Consider the following 20,188-nt stretch of genomic DNA (forward strand, 5'->3'; position numbering starts at 1 on the left):
TTTTATTGCATCCAATCTGCAATTGTTTTCCTAATAAATTCATATTCTGTAGCGAAGTAGGATATATAAAAAAAAAAAACCTTTCTCCCCACATGTAATGGATATAGATGGATTTTTAATAGTCTAGAGTAGATTTCCAAATGCCTGACAGATTTGAATAAAGCAGTAATTACGGAAAATAAATCCTGAGGTAATCTGTGTCTCAAGATATTTTTCAAGAAAAAAAAGTAATTACTCTCACATGTCAAAAAATATATATATATAGACACAAATACAAGAGCGCTAGCTAAGATGTTAATAAATTCAGTAAATCCTCATTTGAAAAACAAAACACTTTTTTAAAGAAAGTAAACTTTTTGTAAAACCAAAAAAAAAAAATTTCTAGAAACCTGGAAGAACCAGAAAATTTGGCTTTTGTGTGGCAATCCTGTACCACACAATATTGTTCTACGATAAGCTGTCACCTGTGGCAAAAGTAGCTTCGGAAAATTTACCTACAAGACAATGCAGTGCCCCATCTCCATTAGAATGTTCAACAATTGCTACAGTCCACGAACTGAGAGGTGCTGACACACCTTGGACCTATCAACACAATTGTCGGAGGATCATTACAGTATTATAATGTCTCTTGGTATCTTGGTTGTAATTATGTTGAACAGATTCATTTATTGTGGCATATTGATTGCTAATTATGTGCTGGAATCTTTCTGAAAAGACTCTCATAGAGAGGAATAGCATAGCAAAAATACAAACACTGAGATTAATTTCAATGTTTGTGTTTTTCAGAATATGTAAGAAAAGCAACTTTAATTTCTTTTTTTCCAAAATATAACAGGGAGGCCATCTGATGCTCTAGAAAAGGGTGATCTGAAACAATGACAGGAAAGGAATCAGTCTCACGTGGAAAGACTGCAACTTGACAGCATTGTTGAATGGTTAACGGATACTGAAAAGCAATGCACAAACTCACTGATTTTCACTTCAATAGCTGTGACTTGTGGCTATTCAGGTTTATATACAGTTTGACCAACATAAGCTGTTTTTCAAATAGTATATGAAGTTTTATTGTGATTCTACACAGACCTGAGTGCCGCCTTGATAAAGGCATTAAAAGAAAGATATTTTTTGTAGTTATATCTAATGCACTATTTTGTGTATGGATAGCTGTGGTTTTTAAATCAAATTTCTAATTATAAAAAAGACCCGTTGAGGAAGTTACTTCCTTCCACTGGACATTATTAGGAATTTTTAATGTAATTCCTTTATAAATGCCAAAAACATTTTCTAGAGTAAAATTAAAATCAGGATCAGAAATAATTGCTGTTCTATTTTCAAGTAATTGCTAGGTGATATCCAATAAGGGAATCTGAAATTAGGAGTGACGAGATGTTACATTCATAGTATAGTCCGTTGCAAAAGCTAACACATTCAGAAACTGTATAGAAAAATAATAAGCATATCATACTTTATATAATTTAATAAAATTATTTTATTATTTTGCTCTGGTACACATAATTACATGTCATTTAAATATCCTTACTTGTAAATACTGCTTCTTTATTGCTTTTGTGAGATGTCGGAACTCATACCATGGTACCTATGGAAAATAATCAAGATACACAGAAATGAATGTAATAATAAACTGAAGTAGATTAATATTCATATCTGTCAAATATGTCTTATATTATATTTCATCAATAACTAATCTGATGTTAAGCTATTCTTTAAACCACATTCATTTTCTGTTTACATCCAGTTCATACATATTTCACTCCATTCTGGCATATGGCATCCTGGGGATTCCAAGTAAATAACAATTTAATTTCCTTATAATTAATATATCACATGATGTAACTAGTTCTGGAAAAGTACACTGATATTATTATTACACTATTTATTGTTGCATACCTCTGTAATTATTAGTATTAGTAATGGCCGCATGGTGCAAGAAAGCCTATGGCTTATGCTGCACCAACCAAAAAAAAAAATAATAATAATAAATAAATAAATAAAAAAAATAAATAAATAATAATAATTAATAAAAAAAAAAAAAAAAAAGGAAACTAAACCTATCATCCTATGCGCTTCCCTTACCCGAAAGTACTATCCAGATGACCTTTGAATTTCCCCAAACTGTCGGCCTCTACCACCCATGAAGGCAACTTATTCCAGTAATTTATAACTCGCTGGCTAAAATAAAACTTCCTGTAGTCCAATCTAAACATTTCCCCCCCGTAACTTGAATTTATGTCCCCTAGTTCTAGCATCATTTATAATCTTGAAAATTTTGTCTTCATTCATTTTACTGATGCCTCTCAGAGCCTTAAACACCTCAATCAAATCTCCTCTAAGGTGTCTAGTTTCCAAACTCTGCAACCCACATATTCGAAGTCTTTCTTCATAAGGACGCCCTTTTGCCGATATCACCAGGCGAGTTACCCTTCTTTGCACCCTTTCAAGAAGCTCAATGTCTTTCTTTAGGTGCGGTCTCCATACTTGAACACAGTATTCCAAGTGTGGTCTAACATAAGCCTTATATAATGGGATTATCACGTCCCTATCTCTACTTGCAAAAGTTCGATAGATCATCGATAGGACACCATAGGCCTTCCTTGCAACCTGTTTACAATGCTCAGAGAATTTCATGTCTGACCGTATCGTAACACCCAAGTCCCTTTCCTCCAGTACTGGGTTTAGTTGAACTCCACCAAGTGAATAAGTTTTTTTGGGATTACTGTTTCCCAGGTGTAATACCTTACACTTTGTTGGATTAAAGCACAGCTGCCATTTTTCTGACCATTCCTGAAGTCTATCTAGGTCTCTCAGAAGAAGCTCAGCTTGACAGTGATCATTAACTACTCTACCAATTTTAACATCATCTGCAAATTTAGACATCACGCCCTCTATCCCTTCATCAATGTCGTTTATGAAAATTAAAAACAACAGTGGTCCTAATACTGATCCTTGGGGAACCCCACTTCTTACATCAACCCAATCTGAGGAATAGCCATTTATCACAACCCTCTGCCTCCTGCCCTGAAGCCATCCTTCTATCCATCTAAGGATTTTCCCAGTGATTCCAACCTGTTCCAGCTTATAAAGCAACCGCTCATGTGGGACTGAGTCAAAAGCTTTGCTAAAATCTAAATAAACAATGTCGAAATTATTCCCTACATCTAGCTCGTGAGTGACCCTTTCGAAATAGCGAACCAGATTTGTTAAACATGATTTTCCCTTTACAAAACCATGCTGAGTATCCTTGAGAATTTCAATTCGATCCAAATGATCCTGAATTCCACCCTTGATCATTGCCTCCATGATTTTCCCTACTACTGAAGTCAGACTGACAGGTCGATAATTTCCAACTTCACTTTTAGAGCCACCCTTATGTATGGGAGATACATTTGCACTTTTCCAATCCAAGGGAATCTCCCCAGAGTCTAGTGATGCTCGCATAATTAGCCTCAATGGTTCAATGCACTCGCTTGTCGCCTCTCTTAAGATTATAGGGTATATTCCATCAACTCCAGGAGCCTTATTGGTCTGTAGGCTCGAAAGTTTTTTCATTATTAGATTTAAGTTATTAGATATTAGATATAATTTAGATATAATTAGAAAGTTATTAGATATAATTCTTATCATCAAGTTGTTTTTTAGCTAATATTGCAATAAACAAGTCAACATCTAAGGGAAACACACATCACTTTCCTTACTGATTTATCAATGAATAATTATTTAAAGTGAACAGGTATATATACCAAGAAATAACCAGTGGATACTGTGTGGTACTCAATTAAATTTCATGCATTTATATTTCAAGAGTTAATCATATTCTCATCAAGAAAATGGCCCTATAGAGTTTCATATATTAGCAGGTGAACCTTTTTTAACACATTAAAGACATTCCCATTTCAATACAACAGCTTTGCCTTGTGCGATGTTCAGGTTTGTATTTACTAGTTACCCACAAGAGGTTTAAGGTAATTCCACAAGACCCCCAGTGACAAGATAGAGGGATTCCATTATCTGTTATGATATTTCTTAGTACAGAAGTTAGTTGAAGTTTGCTTTTAAGTTTCAAAATTAATTGATAAGTAATGCATCAAAACTACAAGATTTTTCTATAAAAATGTCTGGACATGCAAATACCAGATATAATAGCCAGATGCTAGCAGTGGACGATTGGAAACAAAGTATAAATTACTGAAAAACACTCTCCCCATGATATAATTAAAGCAGAAAGGTATAAGAAATTTCATTCACTTTGGAAAATTTTAAATATTCGTGAATACAAAATATATTGTTCAATTAAGTAATTACTTTATTTCAACTTCAAAAACAGGTAATTAAATTATCATCATAATTACCTGTTTTTCAAAGCTTGCAAATATGCTTTTATTATATTTGGGTTCAATGGTCTTAACAAGAAAGTGTTCAGTTCTGCAAATTGCAGCATCTGGCGACTGCACATGCAAGGTGTGAGGTAAGGCTTTGAATCGATTGAGCTTGATTGATTTTGGTTTTTTATGACACAAGGGCAATGAAGGCCATAATGAAGAAGAATGGTTGCAGAGCCATTCTTCTTCAATGTAAAGTTTGCTTTCAGCCAGCAGGTAGCTGATTGTTGGAACAAACTTCCACCTGTTATGGAAGTGGGTAGTATGAATAAATTCAATGAAGAACTAGATAAATTATTAGATGGAATGCTTGAGTGATGTGCTTTTTTTATTTATTATGCTTTCTTGCATCATTTGCCACTACTAATACTAATGAATTTAGTTTTTGCTTTGCATTATTTTCTATGTGGCTTGTAGGATGAGATGCTAATTGTCTGCTCTTGATATACCAATTTTGCTTTCTTTTACTGTTCTGTGTTGCCTTTTTACATTAACTTTTTACTTCCTAAAAAGGGTGACAAATCCCTCCCATCCACTTATATTCATTATTTCCAAAGTAATGGAGAAATCCATTAATCACCATTTAATGAATATAGTTAAACTTTTTGTCTGATCAATGTTCACCAATATATATTACATCAATTTCGATCCATTGGTAATATATTGGCTTATATTATCCATCTATGGACAAATTCAGTGGAAAAGTTTGGTGAAACTCAAGCAGTTTCTCTTGACATTTTAAAGCTTTTGATCGTGTTTAGCACAAAGGTCTTCTAATTAAACTTCCATCTTATGGATCTGCAGCTGTTTTTTTTACAATTGGATATCCAGTATTCTCTCTGACTGCTCAATGCAAATTATGGTAAACGACACTGTCAACTTTACCACTAATACTGGTGTTTCCCAGAGTTCAGTTCTTTCTCCCATTTTTTTTTACTCTTGTATAATATTTACCCCTTCCGCTGACTGGAATTTCTATCCATAGTTTGCTTTAGATAGCACATGGCATTCCATCTTCCAGTTTGGGAAACTTTGGCACACAACAAACAGCTTCATCTTCTCAAATATCTATCACCAATTCTTTACATGCTGATCTCCAAGTAATTCTTCAATGGGACAGAAATAACAGATAATTTCAATATTTCTAAAACTCAGTGCTAACTAATATCTAGCAAAATGGAATCTACCATTCATATGCTTATCTTTGATGACACCCAAATCTCTATTAGGGATATCCCAACTTCTAATCTCTCTTGCATAAGCATACCACAAATATTGCTTCCTCTACATCTATCATTTTAATTAATTAATTAATGACCAATCTCTTACAAATTCTCTTCACTGTCTCATAGAGATTCTGTTTCTCCTGCAAGCCTTCTCTATAGATACTTCCATAGGCACTATTCCTCCAAACTGGAGTCTAAAATTACCCCCTCCCTCTCTTCTAAACAAGTCTGAATATGTGCCACAACCAGCCATCATCCTTTTACTGTCCAACTTTTCTTCTCCCTCATTTATTCCTTCAACTCATGTTTTCTGAAACAACCTTCCTTTACATGTATTTCCTGAAAATTACAATATACAGAAATTCAAGTTTAATGTCAACAAGTTATCTTCTGTGTTATCAACTTAGCTTGAATTGTGTTCTCAACTTATGCAAGTTGAGAACACAACGTATGCAAGGCACTAAGAACTATAAGTTCTAATATCTTTCATTTTGGGGTTTTCATTAAAAAAACTGTCAGTTTGCCCATGTTTGTTGATAGTGCGTGAATATTCTTGTGTTCTCATTGGAATAGGGACAGCACAAAAAAGGACTATTTACTATGAATTAATAGACATAATGAAAACAACCCAAAAACATTTATTAATGGTTCTGTAAAATATTTATGTTCAGTATACCAGGGAGCTGAAGCTCACCTGCACAAGTAGTTATACTTAATACTTCATTAATGATATTCATGCATTTATCTGACATATATATATTTTGTACTCATAGGATTCATTTTCATTCAACTTCATTTTCTGGATACATTTAAGTTCACAAGGATCTTAAAACAATTATAAATACATTCAAACTTGGTTTTAAACTGGTGAAGAGTAGAAAACTTGCTTCTTGTCCAAGTGACTTTTGTCTGTTACCAAAGCTATTAGCCAAAACTTTTGCCCATCTATACTTCTACTTCTGTTAAAACCTGATAGCTCTATTGCATCCTCAACTAAAAATAATGCTGACTTATTAGCAACCTATTTTTCTTCTAACCCTTGTCTCAATCTGGGCAAATCACCTCCTAACACACCTATAACTCTCCACTCAATGCCTTTTTTTTTTTTTTTTTTTAGTTGTTGGCACATTGGCTTCTGTGGCCATAATGCACCTCTCAAAGTTTTTGCATTTTACTCTGATCCAAGTCAGAGGTAGGCACTTTACCCACCCGGCTAGCCCGGTCAGCACTGGTGATATGGACACACACTGCCACCGGGGAGCAGAGGTGACCGTAAGATCAGTATTTTTAACTACTATTGCTTAGAAGAGACACCTGAGGTGTATTCTATTACTTTATAGCCTCTTGGGTACCCTTTAACTCTACCCATATGTGTGTATGGTTCTTGGAGTACCAAGATATCTATATTATGTTCTTCTAATTTGAGTTTGATCTGATTAACAACAACTCTTGCTCTTTGAGCATTCAAATTGGAGCATTCTAATTGAATGCTCTTTGAGAATTCAATTAGAGCCCTAGTCACATTTATGTTATCAAGCTGGCCCATAATTGGTCCAAAATTGTATAAATTTTATCATTTTTTTTATAACGGGGCATTTATTATCCCTAATACTGTGGCCATAGTCAGTCAGCCATGCTGCCTTACAGGTAGCACATGTCAGCTGTTGATTTTTGTTTTGGCAGTTCTTGTAGTCATGGCTCATGGCCAGTAACTGAGGTGACCACAGACAGAGGTTTTCTGACTGCAGTCCCTGGCAGTATGACCATATCTATGACAATTAAAGCACTTTTGTACAGGAGAGTGCTCCCTGAATCTATGACTAGTCCAGCCAGCATAGATTCTTTGCTGTCCTTGTAGGTGCTTCCAAATTTTGGGGGAAATCTCCACTATGATATTTAACTGGCTATTTTTTTGGATTTTTATAGCTCTTTTAAGTCGAAACTGTTCAGAAAACTCATCTATACTCATTATTTCTTGGAAGTTTTTATGGTGTATATATATATATATATATATGTCATTAGTTCGTATTATGTCAAATAGCAGTATATGTGGAGTCTTTCCCTTTGGTTTTTCCTAGTTTTAATCCAAGTTTTAGAATTTTAAGGTTTGCTTCTACCTTTTTCAGATCTTCTTTGTTTGCTAATTCCAGCAGCACACCATTTTCTCTCACTTTTCTCATGCTATTTATTTTAATTTCTTTTAGATGGGGCTTTAGTTGTGTCACTAGAGCTTCCCTGACTGCCTCACTAGATTTGTAGACTGAGTCAGGTTTTGCTTTTAAAATAACTATATTAGTATATTTACTCCTGGGTGTTTCCTTAGATTTATTAAGTTTCTTGGGTTGAGTATACTCTGTTTTGCCTACTCCTGCTACTTCAGCATAACTTAGGGTGTTTATTTCTTTATAATTGTTTCTTTCCTCAGTCACATTTTCTATTTTAGATCTTAATACTCTATTTTCTGTGTTTAGTTCTATGACCCTTTGCTCCAAGACTGTCCAGCAACTAACTATCTGCAGTCTAGTTGCAGATGTTATTCTGTTTGTCTGGTTGTGGAGGAAGTCTTCTAAGTAGAGTTTCAACTCTTTTATTTGTTTAATTGGGTCTTCCATCTCATTTATTGCCTGAAACATTTTTTCCTCTTTTTTTTTTTGTGTTTTGTTAACAATCAGTTCTCTATTTTCTTTCTCTTGACTCTCTATTTTCAACTAGGTTCCTCCTTTTTTTTGGCCCTTTTCACACTAAGGAGGCCTGGAGGACCTGTATCTACATCTTCATTATTTATTTTGTCATTGTGTTGGGATTCCTTTCCCTCAATACTCTTACTTCAGAGTCTGGGATAATCTCTGTTTACGTTGCGATTTTCCGTATTGTTGCTTTTTATCGTCCAGATTTTGTTCTTTTTCAGTCATTTTATCCATTTTTTTCTTGTCCCTTACGTTGAGGGTAGTAATTTAACATGCTTATTTTCAGTCTACACCTATTATAACTAAAGATTCACCTTTTTTCCAGTTTTGGCGGGAAAACTGCCAAGAATAAAGAAAACTATCTCAAATTCTAAAGATACATTAAAACTACTGTTAGAATTGAGTCCCCCATCCAAAATAAGTTTAGTGTAAGTGGTTTTAACTTTAATATACTCAAAATCTCTGAGTTTCTGAGGTGCAAGCAATCTAGTGACTGTAACAGTGAGATCACTATCACTACCACTGTAGTGATGTGATTCCGCTGCACAAAAGCACACTCAAAGACAAAAATAAGAAGAAACTATAACCAACAAAACTCTTACCTGGATTAACCTTCTTATCTCCAACAGCAATTGCCCTCAGAACAATAAAATCCATAGTGAAATTCTATTAGCAATACAAATCCAGAAAAATCGTCATTGGTCATTGTCTGCCGTTTACATCAAGTGGAACTTCGTGCCGATGCATCTGTTCACCTCCATGACCGCAGACTCTGTGATTTCTCCTAAAATTTCTCACTTTTTCAAATCCTGCACATTTCTAGCTTTGCTTTGTGCACTATATGAGTGTAGTATGCTGCCAGAGTTAAACAGTAGTGAAAAGTTTCCTGTTAAACCAGTGATAGCCCAGACACAAAATTCTGATGTAGCTTTATTGGAAATAGAGCTGTTGTAGAGTCCCTTTCACATAAGAGGTCACTGCTAACTATGAGTGAAATGATGATTTTTTTTTTTTTTTGTGATCCACTCATGCAGCTGTTATCAAGGATTTACAGTCTTGAACTGGATAGATAGGATACTTGCTGTTTTCTGGCTTAGAAAGCAAGCTATTTCTATTCCATACTCATGACAGCCAAATGTTAGCTGTATAACCACAGAACTCACCCAATCACAAAGAAACAGAACTTGGAGGAAGATAGTTGAAACAAGAGTAAAATCTATACATGTGAAAAACAATAAGGCCTTAGTGCTCATTTTGAAGAATTTAAATTTCAAATTTTATACTGCTTTAAGGAGCTTATTAACTGTTATATAATTATGATTTGGAGGGAATAAGTACTACAGGTTATCTGTTTATCTATTACAGATAACCCTAGCAATATCAACTCCTAATAAAATCCTGTGGGGTCTTAACATTTCCTAATTTTTGTAACAACTGTTCAGGAAGGCAAACCTAGCTTATAGGGATTCTGGAACGGTTATAACAAATGGACTGGGGGTAAATATTGAAGAATCTTAGACTGAGATAAAGGAATCAACAATGATGGGTGCCGGAAGCAGTTGTACCCAGAGTGAGTTACACATTTTGAAGATTTGAGATCTTTTAAGCTATTTAAGCTGGACATGAAATTATTACATCTCATTTGAAGCCCAAATGCAATGAAAATCTGACTGCCAAGAGGCAAATAAGGTATCACATGAAGATCGAAACAATAAAATCATTAAAAGACCTCCCACAAAAAAATTAATGTGACGAACCTTATTAAAACCTTCACTTTGAGAAGTTCTTAAACATTGTAAAAGAATTTGACCTTGATGTGGAAAGAAGTTTAGTGGTCTGCAACAGCTTTGAGAAAGAGTTACACTTCATTATAGACCTCTTTACTAAAAGCTAATAGGTAGGAAAAAAACATATTCAACTTTCTCTTGACAATTTTTTTAAGGAACTTGATTTGGTTAAAGATGTGCTTCTTCTGTTTAATAAATGTCACTGCCAGTATGCTGAGACAAGCTGATTTTAAGTGCTAGATAACAAAAGTAACAAAAGAGTACTTTCTGTAAAAGAAATAACATAGCAGTGACAATCTACATAAGAAGTTTGTGTGTTACTTTTCATATTCTTTATCTAATCTTAATTTAACGACATACCGCCATGGTATTTCTGTGAGAGTTAAAAGGTCCAATATTCTCCTAAGTTCTGCAAATCCATTATTAATCATCTTCATCTGGTATCTCATTTCAGAAGTTACTATAAAGTAGCATAATATGAATAAAATCACTAAAAGAATATTTCTTTTAGTAATTTTATTTTCTCCTGCCATTTTGTACGCATTTTCAACATTTAAGTTAATAATACCAGGATGATTCTTAAACAGTGGAACACTTCTTTTTCTAGTGTCAGTGTTTGCAGTGAGATTGAGATGTTCTCACACATTTGATTTTAATAAAAATGATCTGAGCTGAAGTGACCACATGGTTATTTTATAATTCTCTTAAAAGTATAAAAATTAAACTTACTTCAATGACAGAGTATCCTAACTTCTGTAACTGTCGCTTTTTCATCACTGTACCACCTTTTGGATAATTTTCATCAAGGGCAAAATTATTCTCACTATAGGGTACAACACAAAACCTACATTAAAAAAATATATAATTAGTTTGAACAGTACAGATAGTTTCAAGCCATAATTGATTGAATTTCTTATCTAACTGCAGATAACCAGATGAACCTACCCAAGCACTCTGTTTCCGATAACATACATATCGTTACTATACATTTTATTTCTTTGATTTTTAGATTTTACTATTTTTCAAATATTATTTTATATAAAAAATATAAAATCATCAAAAATAAAATTAAAGTATTGTGTATTGCAATAGTTGGGCAATGACAGCAGAGCATTAGGGCAGGATAATAATTATGGAAAACCATCAGAGAAATTTGTTTATTATTGTAAAGTATCACCATAGCAGAGGTATTTCATCAAACAATGACAATGAGACCTTAAAAAAAACAGTACTGGGATGATATTAAAAATTCTGCTATTACAAACATCCTTTGTGGCAGTTTAACTTGCAAGCAACATACCATACAGATGAACTTCCCAACAGGATCCAAAAGCACATGACATCACTACTGGAAATAAACAAATGTCAGCTACCATCCTCTGTTGCTCAAAGATTAAAATTCAATTTGTATGTACAGAAAAATCCTGCTATAACACTCTGCTCACCCCTTTTAAAAAAGGAATAAACATGGATATAACCCTTTTCCCTCTTGATTTTGTGAGAGAAAGATGATAGAAACAAATTCCAGAAATTGTTTATGGTGCAATTTGTTTAACTCTCAGGAATTATTCTGGTGCAGGTAATATTTGTTTATTTCATATTTAGCTCAAAGCTTTGAAGGTAGAAAGGCTGCTCGTTACAACTTGATATTTAGTCATTTATCATTGAATTCACACTCTCTCCTCAGGTTTTTTAAAATCAACATTCCTTGTTTGTGCGGTGCTCAATAGGGCATTAATGACAACATTATTATTATGTAAATACTACATTTTTCATATTTATAATGCTCATGATATGTTTGATTTAATTTGAAAAATCTTCATTCTTTTTAATACTATGATTGAAGGTGCCAAAAAAGGCAAACATAGTGTGCATGTTGTAAACATTGTTGTGCAGGTTATAAAGTGCCTCATAAGATAGTTCCCAAAAGGGAGCCCTGCTTATGTTGCTGTTTAAGGGCTATTCCCCCCCCCCCAAAAAAAAGTATGGGAGGGACTAGCCCTTAAAATAACAACATAACCAGGGCTCCCTTATGGGGACTATAAGGAGTCCCATATAGTTATAACGTGAGTTTATTGCATTAGAGGGAATACCCACTGCAGGTGCAGCTGAAAAATGTACGCGTGTTTAAATCTGATTAATCTTTTCTGTAGTGACTTACTAAAGTTTCCAAACAACAGATTTAATTCCACACAATCAAGGTTACTATTGCCACTGTAACTCATACAGCTGCATGACTAATGTAGGAAGAAAAGCAACATGCTGATCAAGGTCGCTCAAATAGTTTCCTATCCCATACTAACTCCACAGAAGATAAGGCCTAGTGAGTGACGTTGAGCAGACTGTTTTTTCCCTCTCTCTGCTATGGTAATAATGTCAAAAAAAAACTTAGCTTTTTTTTTTTTTTTTTTTTATGTAAACCCCAAATATGAGAGGTATTAGAACCTACAGTACTTAGTACCGTGCTTGGGTTGGAGGTTGAGAAGACGAAAGAAGATATTTGTTGACATTGGACTTGAACTTCTGTAGACAGTAATTTTCAGGAAATATGTATGATGGAAAGTTTTTCCAAAAAACGGCAGTTAAATGAATAAACGAGGAAGATGAAAAGTTGGCTCTGCGAGTTTGAAGTTGGACAGTAAATGGATGTTGGCTGGTGGCGGCACGTGCTTGGACTGTTTTGAAAGAGAGAGCGGGAATTATAGAAGCCAATTCAGAAGAACAGTGCCCATGGAAGTAACTGTAGAAGAGACACATAGCAGAAACAGTACGTCTATGAGACAGCAAGTGGAGAGACTCTGTTAGAGATGAATCATTAATTAACCTAACTGCCCTCTTCTGAATGGAATCAAGAGGCCTGAGAGAGGTTTTGGGGGGCACCACCCCACATGTGGGAACAATATTCCATGGCAGGGCGAATTAGCAATGTATACAGAGTGAGCAGCTGTTTGGAAGAAAAGTAATGCCGAGAGCAAAAGAGAAAACCAAGTTTTTTAGATGCAGAGGAAGCAATATTTGTAATATGCTTGTGCAGAGAGATTAGAAGTCAGGGTAATCCCCAAAAGAGATATATCATTTTGCCTGGAAATCGGAGTGTCACTAAAGATAAGCATAGGAGCAGAAGAATCCTTTTTGCAAGATATAAGACAAGACTGAGTTTTAGAAAGGTTGAAATCAACTAAGTTGCCTTTGCCCCACTGGAGAATTACCTGAAGATCGGCATTTAAGGAATTTGTAGCAGATTTTCGAGAAGTCGAAGCTGATTGTGCAGGGCAAGGTTTCTCAAAATGGAAAGTAGAATGCAATGTGCTATCATCGGCAAAACTATGGATAGGATTTCCAGTCAATGGAAGAAGAAGGTCATTAATATATAAGAGGAAAAGAGTGGGGGAAAGAACTGAACCGTGGGGGACACCAGCATTAGTGGAGAAGTTAGAAGACAGAGAACCATTTACCATCACCCTCGGTGAGCAATCAGAGAAAAAACTGGATAACCAATTACAAAAAACAGTTGACAAACCATAAGATGGAAGCTTGTTTAGAACACCTTTATGCCAAACACGATCGAAAGCCTTTGAGATGTCAAGAGCAACTACTTGCGTTTCACTGAACTTTTCCATTGAATTAGTCCATAAATGGGTAACATAACCAGAACATCACCGGTGGATCGACACTGACGGAATCCATACTGGCAATTGTTGATCAGACGGAAGGTTTCTACGTAGTTTAAGAGTTGCCGGTTAATTGATTTCTCCATTACTTTAGAAAGAGTAGAAGTAATTGCAATGGGACGATAATTGGATGGGAAGGATTTGTTATCCTTTTTAGGAACTGGCTGGATATGGGCAAATTTCCAAGCAGAAGGAAAAACACCTTTGGAATAAGAAAGTGAAAAAAGGCAGCACAGAATAGGAGTAAGTTCAGGAGCACAGGTTTTGAGAACAAGTAGAGAAATACCATCGGGACGTGGAGCTTTCTTAGCATCAAGATTCGTCAAAATCCTTCTGACATCCTTTTGACGGAAGACCACAGGAGGCATTGAACGGAGCGTGTTGGGAATGGTGGGAGGTGTTTTACCAAGAACATTAATATATGAGTTGGAAGAAAAATGGAATGCTAGCAGGTCAGCTTTATCCTTGGCTGAAGTGACAACAGAACCATCTGGTTTGGACAGAGGTGGGAGCAGAGATGGGCAAAAGTTGCAGCCAATAGCTTTGGCAAGGGACCAGAATGCTCGGCTTCCATTAGGACAAGAAGCAAGTTTTCTACTCTTAGCCTGTTCAAACACTCTAGTTTGGACTGATTAAATAACTGCTTTACAATTGTTGCAAGCTTTGGTGTACACAGAAAATGAAACCGAAGAATTAGAAACAAGCCAATTACGATATGCAACATTCTTCTCTTGAACAACCTTAGCACATTTATTGGAAAACCAAGGTAGATAAAGGACGAGATTTTAAAGTGGAGTATGGGATAAAGGATTCCATTCCTGCAAGAATAATTTCACTGACACGATCTGAGCAAACAGTGACATCAGAAGTTTTGAAACAGTAATCCAACCAAGGAAAAGTAGAAAAGAAATCTTGCAGGTCATCCCATTTTGCATTCTTGTAATGGCAAACAACACGAGGTTGGGAATAGCCATGAGATAAAGGCTCCATTGGAAAAGAGACAATTACCAGTTTGTGATCTGAAGTGCCTAAGGGACCTCTCACTTCGACTGTGTACTTAGAAGGGTTGTCTGTGAGAAAAAGATCAAGCATGTTGGCTGTATGATTAGAATTGTCTGGTATTCTTGTAGGTAAATGAACAATCTGTACAAGGTTATTAGTAATTTCAAAAGCCTCAGCATCTCAACCAGCTGGGTCGGTGTGACTAGAAAATGGAAGCCCGCTAGAGTTGTAAACATTAAAATCACCAAGGAAAATTACTTCGCTGTTAGGAAAGTTGGACTGTAGAAAGTCAAGTTGCAAAGAAAGGAAGTCAAAGAGCTCAAAGTGATTAGTGGAGTTGGGAGAACGGTAGAGACAACAGATGAATTTTACACAATGAGGTAGAGAGATTTTAAGCCAGAGAAGATCAGAGAGAGTAGATTCCAAATTGCCAAGTCTCTGACATGGAATATCAGAACGGACATATGCACAAGTACCACCTTTGAGGCGAAAGGAATCATACAGCGAATAATTTGGGCATCTGAGATGAGCAGTAGTTGAATCAACTGATAACTGAGATTCTGTCAGAAAAAGTACACGGGGTTAGGCAGACTGCAAGTGGTAATGGACATCGTTAAGATTAGAATTGAGACCACGTATATTTGTGAAATTAACTAGGAAGTGTTTGGGAGGTTTAGATCTTTTCGCAGATAAGCTTACTCTACTGGCTTGACAATTCATGGTGTATTCAATAGTATGAAAAAGTGGATGGGACATGCTGTATGAAGTAATGAAATTTTTGGATATGGTGTACACATGGTAAGAATATACCCAGATCCTTGACATAATGTGGCCTCGACAATGCTCCCTGCATACACACTACTTGGACTCCCTCCAGTCACTATCTGGCAGAGGTAGCAAGATTATACACTAGCTGATCCGGAAGCCTCCTAGAGAGTTACCAATAGGTTCGATCTGGTGTACTAGCTAGCGGCCAGCCTGCGAACACCGTTTTAGAGCTGTACCCTCAAAATCAGTAATTTCTCTACAGAAAATATTTTGAGCACTCTTAGTAATTTCTCTACAGTACATTATTAAAATGTCATGTAAATTAAAAAATACTGATAAGTTGTTACCAGTAAATGCTTTTTTTCCAAACCACATTCATTGATATTCTTCTAATACTGTACTAAGCATACATTTAAAATTTATTGCAGTACATGACAACATTTGCTGTGGCTTTCTTTATTGCCATCTATTTACATTTTAACCACTAGCACTATCTTTTAGTCATTATAAACATCTACAGATGTGAATACGTTCAGTTACCAGTGCTTTGTATTCAGTGAAATGTGTACTAATAAAAAACTACTCCATCATTAGGTATATCTCTCTAAAATAAACAAAATTTTAAAAGCTAGCATCTCCAAATCCCAGAGGATCCCATAATTTAAAGAATTTTCTGTATTTATTTATAATATGGAGGAATGCATATCGGCATATCAAGTTTAATATCCAAGTTTGCTGATGATACTGAGTTAGCAGGGCCGTAACCTACAGTAATCAGAGTACACTACTCCATTCTGTCAAAACCTGAATTAATTGTTAACTATGGTTTAACACTGATAAATGCAAAGTACCACATTTGCAATAATCCCAGAATAACATTCCAATTGTGTATTACCATACTCAAGATAATGGAGAATGAAAAAGATGTAGGAATAATCATACATTCCAACATGAAGTTCTCTGAGCAGATAGGGTTTTTGTCAATGATATACATTAATTTTTCTAGCAGGAACAAGAAGGTAATCCAGTTGTGCACTCGGTGATCACTGAATTATGACCACCCACCTAATACTATGTTGGGCCACATGAACAACAGTTACTATTCACCTAGGCATTGACTCTACCTAGATGTCTGAAAACATTCATAGTTATCTGCAGCCATGCTGCCTGCAGAGGTTTCCACAGTTTTGGAACAGATGATGGTTGCATCTCCATACATCTCACTTCCTATTACCAAACATCTCACAGGTGTTCAATTGGATTGAAGTGAGGCAAATTCAGAAGCCAATCAATCAAAGATGAGTAATATCCTTACTGTGTTCCTCGAACCACTCATTCATGCCCAATGACACAGTGCATTTTCGTCTTAGAAGATCCCATTTCTGCCTGGGAAAAAATACAACATGGAACAGTGCACATATTTTCTAAGTGCTGGCAGTAGACCTCGCCAGTGAAATGTTGGTCCACCAGGGGTCCTAGTTCTTATCAGCAAAATATGCCTCACATTAAGCAGCACTACCTGCCTGGATAGTGGGTGCCACACACAATGGGTCCATAGATTAGTGTTGCTTGCACCATACATGAAGGCATCCAGCAGTCTGTTGCACCAGGTATTTGGTCTCATCCAACCAGGACACTCATTTCCAGTTCTCGACCAGCGTGTTGTTGACACCACTGCATTCACCACCATTAATGATCAGAGGTGAGGATAGGGTGTCTCTTGGGTCGTCTGCTGCGGAACCCCATATGTCTGAGTGTGCATCATCATCATTTGGGCTATTGTGCTTGCATTCCCCCTTACTGTATTGTGATGTCAACTGTCGCACTGTGTGTCATTCAACCTTTACTTCACTCATCATAAACGTCCACTTTCCGTAATCCTTTACAATTGTCAGTGGGAGGTAGTTTGACCTGTTTGACACCATCCTTTGTACACCATCCTGAGTAACTGGCAAAATGTGCTGTTTCTGACATGAAAAGCAACCAATGCACGAACTCCCACAATCATGTCCTTCTGAAACCCATTGATATCTTTACTACATCCCATAACTGCTACTTTATCACTTTGACTTGCATGTACAAAGCTGTTTGTCTTTTTATACTGTGAGCTATGTGGCACAGTCCACTGTAATAGGTGGTCACAATTCAGTGATCATTGGGTGTATAAAGCAATGGTTAGGCTGCATCTTGAGCATGGCATACAAGTCTGGAAGCCTCATTTTAGGGATTATGTGGATCTGGTGGAACAGACAAAAAAAAAGAAAGAGCAACAAGATTAGTTAGGGGCAGAAAAGAATTCGCTTACAAAAAAAGAATTCAGTTCTGTAAATTTCAGCCCCTGGAAACTAGACATTTGCAAGAAAACCTGTTTGAACATTTTAAGGCAAAAATGGTCTGAGTAAACCAAAAATGCTGATAGCATACTTAATCTTCTAGAGTAAAAAACAGAGGGAAGGGCACAAATTAAACTGGAGAAGGATGATTGTAGGATAGATGCATGAAAAATTTGCTTTCAGCCAAAGGGTAATTAACTCTTGGAACAAACTTCCATTTGGTGGAAGTGGGTAGTGTGAATAAATTTACAGATGGATTAGACAAATTATAAGAAGGGATGGACAAACTAATACTGTATAAGCGTTTCCTTGCATCATTTTGCCACTACTAATACTAATATCCCTTAACAGTTGTTAATTCCCAGTTTTATTCAGTTCAGTTATTCATTTTCAAACATACTTTTACACAAAATTCTTATTCAGTTATGGCATTTCAGAATAAGCTTAACATATACTGCAAAATTTTATGCCAAAAATGATGTCATGCTTCACCTGCATAATATCCACAAACATGGCAGAATGAGTCTGGGGATAGATAACTTATACCTTGGTTTGGTTAGCCATAGCAAACTAGAAAAAATTTGCATGGATATTACAAGCTCTTATATATCATAGAATTGGAAGGGATGTATCCAGTGTCACAAAAAAATAATGAATTCAACATTAAAAATACGTATAAGAAACAAAACAAGGTATAGTGTTAAAACTAACCTAGTCCAAGGTTGATTCAAATAATATACAATTAATAAGTTTCATTTTATTAATCTAAATAATTCATATACAGCAGATTGGATTAACCAGGACACTTCAAGACTCCAAATTAAAAAAAAAAAAAAAAAAAAAAATCAACCAGAAATCATAAAATTCAAGTAATAATAAGCAAAGAAGCGGCATTACAAGTCATCATTGGGAGATTAATGTACCTATTATCTTGCAACCCCTACTGTCTTCACACCCGCCACTCAAAAAAAAAAAAAAAAGAGAACAAATGTTTAGTTTGTTTTAGTGTGTCGCATCGATTGTTGTGTGCCATCGCACTGCAAAAGACAAATTTTGTTTCGTTATTTACGTCAGGGATATCAACATTTTTTTTTCATTTAGAAATCGCAAAAATGATGGGTAAATGCAAGAGTTGTGCTTTCAATTAAACAAAAACTTGAAATTATTCAAAAGTTTGAAAATGTGCATCCGTTAAATCTTAAATGAACCATTATAATGTTGGTGACCAAAACCATACGCGACATCAATAAAAAATAAAGGGAAGAATTTATTAGACACGTGAGTAGTGTGTGGGAAGTTTTTTTTCATTTTTTATCTATTGCCATACTTTTTACGTAGGTTGCTGAACATTTTTCAATATAGTAAGTCCCTGGCTTACTTAACTTCGGACTTGTGTTAATTTTTTTCACTCAATTTTTTTTTTTTTTTTTTTTTTTAGGATTGTAAAATTTAAAACAGTAAAAAAAAAGCAATCAATAACGACGATCACGGCACACACAAATTGCACAAGTGAGATACAGAGTAACAAGCTTAAAATTAGGAATGAAAAAAAGATTCTTAAAATTTATTTGTTTTTTTTATAACATTTCAGTGAAGGGGACACACATTTCACCAAAATAATGTAAAACTCACAGAACTCCAGCTATCAGTATTATCGCAAATGCAATAAGATCAAGTTTACTACCCATTTATAATGAATTGCACTAACAGAAAAGCCCAATACACTGGAAAATGCAAATTGTTTTTATTGTTTTATGGTAGTGACCTCCAAGCAATGTGCTTCAGTAAAATGTGTGCTCATGTGAGGTAATAATAGTGAGTTTTCGCCTTAACCCTGTGAAGTTCTTTACAGAAAATTTCATTTTGATCGTTATCGTGGTGCCAACTAAGGGAATAAGTAACAGCGGTACTAATAAATCTACCAAGAAAAGGAAAGCAATCGAGTTGGATCAGAAAATTAAGGATGTATGAAAATGGTCAAATATTAACAAGTATCATGCAGAATTCAGATTTGTCAGTGTCAACGGTGAACACAATAATAGAGAAAGACAGAATACAAGAAGCAGTGAAGGGATCAGCACTAATGATGTCAACTATAATAACAAGGCTACAAAAAACACAGTATCAGTTTTTACAGTACAATAACATGCGTTTTTTTTTTTTTTTTCCCCTTTTATGTTTTCTTATGTGCCAATCTGGCTACTTCACTGCTGTTCCCAGATAGTTTTTAATTGAACTAATTAAAAATATATAACTATTTTTCTATATATATAACTATATAGAAAAAATATTTTTTTTTCTATATAGTTATATATAT

At 35.2% G+C, this 20,188-nt stretch overlaps 1 protein-coding gene across 2 annotated transcripts in view; it reads right to left on the reverse strand.

Annotated features, from left to right (window-relative positions):
- Positions 1-1,500: 1,500 nt before the first annotated feature.
- The window catches only part of LOC150089223 (FAST kinase domain-containing protein 1, mitochondrial-like), a 58,012-nt gene continuing 39,324 nt past the window's right edge, over positions 1,501-20,188 (reverse strand). Inside the window, exons 5-6 of one of the 2 annotated variants that reach the window (XM_090388452.1) lie at positions 10,827-10,920; positions 1,501-1,597 (exon numbers count right to left, since the gene is read on the reverse strand). In XM_090388452.1, the coding sequence (XP_090244578.1) occupies positions 1,523-1,597; positions 10,827-10,920 (169 nt within the window). In that variant the 3' untranslated portion in view covers positions 1,501-1,522. Of the gene's footprint in view, positions 1,598-10,826; positions 10,942-20,188 lie in introns of both variants that reach the window. The other variant, XM_090388444.1, reaches the window with a different exon arrangement.

The sequence above is a fragment of the Mastigoproctus giganteus genome, chromosome 2, assembly GCF_048544385.1.
Source record: "Mastigoproctus giganteus isolate SK-2022 chromosome 2, ASM4854438v1, whole genome shotgun sequence".
Taxonomy (NCBI): Eukaryota; Metazoa; Arthropoda; class Arachnida; order Uropygi; family Thelyphonidae; genus Mastigoproctus; species Mastigoproctus giganteus.